This window comes from Triticum urartu, chromosome 5 (genome assembly GCF_003073215.2).
Source record: "Triticum urartu cultivar G1812 chromosome 5, Tu2.1, whole genome shotgun sequence".
Taxonomy (NCBI): domain Eukaryota; kingdom Viridiplantae; phylum Streptophyta; class Magnoliopsida; order Poales; family Poaceae; genus Triticum; species Triticum urartu.
Window position 1 is genome coordinate 24678860 of NC_053026.1, and position 6417 is coordinate 24685276.

The following is a 6417-nucleotide window of genomic DNA, read 5'->3' on the forward strand; positions in this document are numbered from 1 at the left end:
AGTGGTGTGAGTGTGACATATATATCTCTATCTTGTAATCGGTGTTTCTAAAATATCCCACGACCTACTTTAGCCATGCAAGCAAGTAAAGCAGGACCAGAACATATCTCAAATAAAATAAGATAAACATAACACACAAGAAGGCATAGCTGAAACAAACCTTTTAGAACTTTTGTCTAAATTGCGGCGCCGCAAACTGGATCAGTCCGCCTGAAACCAGGTGCATGCATGCACAAGGGCTGTGTTATACAAGACAACACATACCCGGGCATGTTTCGTGCCTCACCCACCTTCATCTTCATCTTCTCCTCCCCCGTTTTTCATTATGACATATATATTAGCTACCTCGGTTGTCTCTGCACCCAGGGTTAGAAATATAGGTAGCACTCAAAGAGCAAGAACAACTTCTTGTTTATACCCATGGCGAACCAGAGCAACATCGGAAACCTTGGGCTAGTGACGGCAGTCACTGTTGTTTCAACCAGCATTATTCTCATCTCCTTCCACCTCATCCGCCGCCTCAAGGATGATACCAAGCTCAAGAATATCATCGGTGAGCTATACATGTTGATACATCACTAGTTGTATATATTAATTACAAAATCAAAGCAACTTCATTGTGTTTTTCTTGATGTAAATATCAAGATATAAGATTAGATTACTTACCGCACCTTCCTTGTCGATCAACGAATGCAACACAATGAATGTGAACAGCGCAAGAACAACAGAGCAAGACGATCAAGAAGGAGATGAAGTTGACGGATGACGTGTTGGCGTATCTCTCGCCGGACGACAAGGAGTTCGCCAGCTGGCTAGAGGGTATGATCACAACTGGTGGCCTCATGCAGTCACCGCTACGAAGGGTCCCTCGATTCGACAATTTGGCAGACGCGCTTAATTAATTAGCTTGTATTGCAGCTAGTTGGGCAACAAGAAATTAAGCAACATTTTGTGTGCACATCCAGTTAAGTTAATTATTATTACCATATCATTTATAATAATTAAGGTGTTTAATTCGGGACGCATCAAGAATGGACGATGCTTGGGGACTCACTACAATCTTGTGACAATTGTTTTGGTAGGCATCCAATGTTTGATAAATGGCAGGGTTCTTTGTGTTGTCCTCAGCAAGACCCGGCTACTCACATGCATTTGTTTTTTTTTACAAAGCAACCATCAACTTGTCTTTTATCGCCAAACAAACACTAGAAATGCAGCCAAGGGAGAAATGATCCGCTTACAAGGAAAACATGGCCGTATAACCATACTTGGCTCAATTATATTGAGAAAAACGTGTGAAACCCCTCGCAACATACCTACCGATAAACTAGGCCTAGAGAGCACTTCCAAAACAAGCCACACCAGCAAAAGCCTACTCAATATAGCACATAGACAAATCCCACTCTAAACATCTCCAACAACGACATGATTCATATTTCACCAAGCCCATGACCTCAAGTATCTGAATTCTCAGTCGCAATGTTAACCTTTTTAGGGCATGCTAGTTCAATACTTTTCTGGCCTTGATATCCTCCATATGCTCTATTTTGGTAGCCGAAATCATTATATAGATGATGAAATGACAACTTAAAGTTTTCATTGTGAACAATATTTTCAATTGAAGTTAAAGGAGCACATTTTTTGTTAGGAAATATCCAACTTGTATTCCCATGCGGCCATAGGACAATATATATACCTATACAGGTGTAGGAAATATGTAGAACACCCCTTACACAATGGGGTAAATACAGAAGGTATATATATATATATACACTATTCTGATCACGGGATGAGAATAATATTCTGATAACTACATAACATGACGCAGCAGTAGCACTTGAACTTCCCTGAGTGCTAGGTTGAACTTCAGCTAAAATGTGTCCACATGGTGCTTGCGATATACCGTTGGAAAGCTGTGGACAGTAGTGTCACAGTCTAGGTTGAATTTTCGGCAAAATGTACACGGTTAAAGAGCAGTTTTAAAAACTGTTTTTCATACAAAAAAACATGAATCATATTTTCAAGCTTATTTCTAAACCGTTTATCGGAATGAGGCAAATGAGATGGCGTTGGATAGTTGCTGCAAATACGCTCATTTCACATCTTAGTAGTTTATCCAAATTCCATACAGTTAAAGAGGAGTTTCCAAATTGGCAGAATTTCAGAAACTGAACAGGCGGGTTCGTATTTTTGGGTTAATTTGAAAAGGGCTAGTCCGATTGATGCAAATGATATGGTGTTGCAAAGCTGATGAAAATGCACTTCTTTTTCATAGAGAAAGTTTTCCCAATTGTAAATTATTTAAACGTAATCTTTATAATGGCCGAAGTCCCACCAAATTCGTATTTTCGCCTTATTTTCTCAATAATTTGCTGGAATGCAGCAAATGATATGGTGTTGGAAAGCTTGAACGAATGCGAAACTTTTATATGTAGATTGTTTTTCCAATTCTTTACCATTTTAAGTCAATTTTGCAAATGGGTAAAAACGTTTTTTGGCCGTAATTTCTACAAACTTTATCGGAAAATGCGAAACTTTTTTGTGTAGATGGTTTTCTCCGATTGCTTGCCGTTTTCAAGTAATTTTGGAAACAATGAGATTATGTGTTCTCCCTTTATTGCGAAAATAATTCTTAAAAAATGCACCGCATGAAGAACTTGAACTTCTCGGCATGTCTACTTCAACTTCACTCTGTTTTTCACGGGCTTTTTTTGCTCATAGCTCCCCATCGACTCATCGGAATAGAGCAAGTGATATACCGATGGAAACCTGCGGTAAACACACAACTTTCCCGTGTTGGTCATTTTTTCATACTCGCAACGGTTTAAAAGATTTTCATCTGAAATTCAATCAGTGTAGTAGTTAAACTTCCCGTTGTTTTCACGTTGAACTTCTATGACATATTTTCGTTTGTAATTTCACATCCATTCGTCGGTGTTACAGAAATGATATTCCTTTTGTACAATACTCTCTCACAATAATTTTTTTTAACTTTGTACGACCGAGGACTTTAAATTATAGCCAAAAAAATTGGACCTTGCATTATTATTCATTTTTCTCATATTAAACACACACCATGTAGAACATGAACTTTTTCCGTTTTTATAATATGATTTTTTTTTTTGAAATCAAATTGCTCCCAGATAATAACTGAACTTCTTTGTGGATTGAGAGAACTATTTTAAAACGCAAAAAAACAATTTCCTTATTGTGTTTTTGAACATGGAAATACAAGGTGAACCTCTCTCGCAAGATTTTTTTAACTTCCCCAGACAAAGCACTTGAACTTCTTTCAACAAACCTTTTAAGATTTTATTTTTCTATACTTTTATTCCCACTTGAAATCTATTCCTTGAAGTACTTGAATATCTCATTGATTTCACTATGAAATTCTGTCACATTTTTGTGTATACGTCGAATTACACGCAATTAAAGGTCAGACGTCTTTTTTTGCCATTTTAAAACATGTAATTAGAGGTTGGACGTCTCGCAATATAAATTCGAAATCGTGCACGGAGGTGCATGTGAACTTCTTGCCACAAATTTGAGTTTTTTTATATACTTCGAACTTCTCTGTTATTTTAATTTAAAATTCTTAGTCATATTCTTAGAAAGAGAATATGTTTTAAATAAGCAACATACCTTTTTCTAAATTGAATTTCATAGTTTTATTCCTTCTTAGAAACGGTAATAATTTGAGTTTCTCGTATACATCGAACTACTCCTCTTTTTCAATTTGAAGTCCATCATTTTTATTATTAAGTTACAAGGAAAATCTGAGTTTTTTTAATAAATATCAAACTTCTCTATTTTGTAATTTGGACTTCTTGGTTTATTTCTTTCAGTGACAGCAAAATCCTACTTTTGTGATAAATATTGAACAAGTCTGTTATTTAAATTTTAACTTCTAGATTTTTTTAGAAATGGTGATAATCCCGTTTTTTACAATTTTTTTAAACTGATCTATGTTTAAAATTCGAACTTCTTATTTTTATTAGAAATGGCGAAAATCCGTTTCAAAGTGGTGTCTTATTTTTGTACTATTGTGTTTTTTCTGAACTGCTTATGTTCTTCCCATCAACAGATTCAGATTTTCCATTTTTTATACATCAAACTATTGCATTACTTTATTTTGGACTTCTTGTTTCCATTATTAAATAACTATTTTCTATAATCAGTGAACTTCTCCATATTTTTAATTTGGACTTCCACTACAAGAAATATGTCAACTAGTGACCTTCTATCAGTGACCCTGGAAGAATTGGTCATAGATCTATGACCATTTGAGACCAATTGGTCAAAAGCTGTTCGGGGGGCTCCAAACCCTAAACTATAATGACCATTTTGGTCAGAAAGGTTGTAATTTCCTTACACGAAATGGTCATAAAGCATATAGCACTGGTCCGCTGCCTTATTTCTAGCTGATCATGACCAATATAGATGGTCATAACCTTGTAAATTGTGGTGGGTTGCTATGACTAGGCGCCACCTCATTAGTTTTGCCTATGTGTCATGTCCATGTCTCAGTTTTTGCCCTAGGTTGTGAAGCAACCTATATTTCTGTCATTGCCAAAATTCCCAAAAAAAATCTCATAAATTCTTTGGGTCATATATTTGTCAAATATGTACAAAACCTTCCTTGCCTAGTTCAAAAATAATTCAACAATATTCATTTTCCTATTCTGTTCAGAAAAACACTTTGTGAAGGAAGAGCTATTTATATATTCTTGATTGCCCTTAAAAACTTTGGGCACTCTTTCCTATCCAAATCATTGCCGCATGATAAAATTCAGGTCCATTTGCCCAGTAAATCTTCCTCAGCAAATTTCTGAAGTTTTTGTCCACCTAGAAGCATTGTGAAGGAAGTACAAGATAGGAACATCGTTATGAGTTTAATATTTTCCACATATTCTATATGCCAAAGTCATAATTCTACACAAAAGTTTAGCTCTATCTAACAATACATGTGAGCTCACCATCGAATCTTTGTTCCTGGTAATATTTTTAGTTTGTGAAGCAAGTACATTTTATATTCCTTCATAATTGCTGAAAATTTGCCAAGACATTACCCTGACTATAGAAACCCCCTACACCAAATTTCAGCATAATCCAATCATCTATGTAAGCCCAGCTTCAATTTCTATTTTCTGTTCAAATTGGCACATTGCAAAGGAAGTGCTATCTAGACACCTCCTATTGTCCTCAAACTTTTTGTGCCATCTTACATATAAAAATCATTGCCACGTTCCAATATTCAGCTCCATTTTCCTATTAAATCTTCCTCAGGAAATTTATAAAGTTTCTATCCAGTGAGAAGCTTTGGGAAGGAAGTACAAGCTAGGATTATCCAAATGGTATAAAACTTTAAAGTGCTTTAATATGCCCAAATTACCATACTCCACAAAATTTCAGCTCAATCCACTTATCCATTGGAGCCCAGATTCAACATCCATATTTCTGCCCGATGTGGTACTTTGCAAAGCAAGTGCCATCCAAACTCCTCCATTTGAGCTGAAAATTTGCCAAGACAGTCTCCCTAGTAGATGATCATCCTCAGCCAAAACTCGGGCCCATTAGCCCTTTGAATTTCCCGTACCGCTTATCAAACACTTGGCTGCTAATTCATGTTTGAGCATATTTCGATCTCCAATTATCAAACACTTGGCTATTATTTTCTTCCTAGCATCTACCTGAGAAGTGCCCAACCTACTATACAAGCCTAGGCTACCCAGAACGCATGGCAATGCCACGGTCAGGCGGTGACCACGCGGCGGGCATGCGAGACTACGCGCTTTGGAGTTGGGGCCCTGGGCCACCGTCCAAACCACGACGTATCACCACCAAACCATGTATTTATGATTAAATAGATACTTATGTAACTAGAAACGATTTTTAGAAAAAACAAAGAGCAAACTATGAGGCAGTTGCAGTTCAAATTTGATACGTTTCCTTCTGAATCGGCGGAAATTTCTCTTTTTCACGAGAGGTGGATAAAAACTTTTGACACCCAACCATTCTGTCAATTGTGCATTAAATATGGCCTAGTATTTTAGAAAATTGATTTGGTCCAATTTTGCAACAAGTATATGGTAGGCCCTTCACAAAAAAAACTCATTTTGGGCACTCGGAAAATGGAAAATGAATTTTTCGTGCAAACAAAATGAAAACTTCCTTAGGAAACATTGTTTGGAATTCCAATATGCACCCTTGTGCACAATATGAGATCATTTGAACAAACTATGCCATGAATGTGGCCATAAGATTGATCATTTGGCTTGAAAGCCATGAATCTTCACGCATGATAGCTCATTTTTTAGAAAACTTCTTAAAATAACTGTCGTATTACAAGTTTATTATTTTTCCTCATAACTTGGTCACATATAATGACACAATGCGAAGGTTTTCCAATTTTTTGAT

General features: G+C 36.3%; 1 protein-coding gene across 1 annotated transcript; it reads left to right on the forward strand.

The window, feature by feature from the left end:
• Positions 1–300: 300 nt before the first annotated feature.
• LOC125555493 lies at positions 301–1146 on the forward strand. The gene is made up of 2 exons (XM_048718430.1): positions 301–553; positions 715–1146. The coding sequence occupies exons 1-2, from the start codon at positions 421–423 to the stop codon at positions 900–902; spliced, it is 321 nt and encodes a 106-aa protein (XP_048574387.1). The 5' UTR covers positions 301–420; the 3' UTR covers positions 903–1146.
• Positions 1147–6417: the final 5271 nt, after the last annotated feature.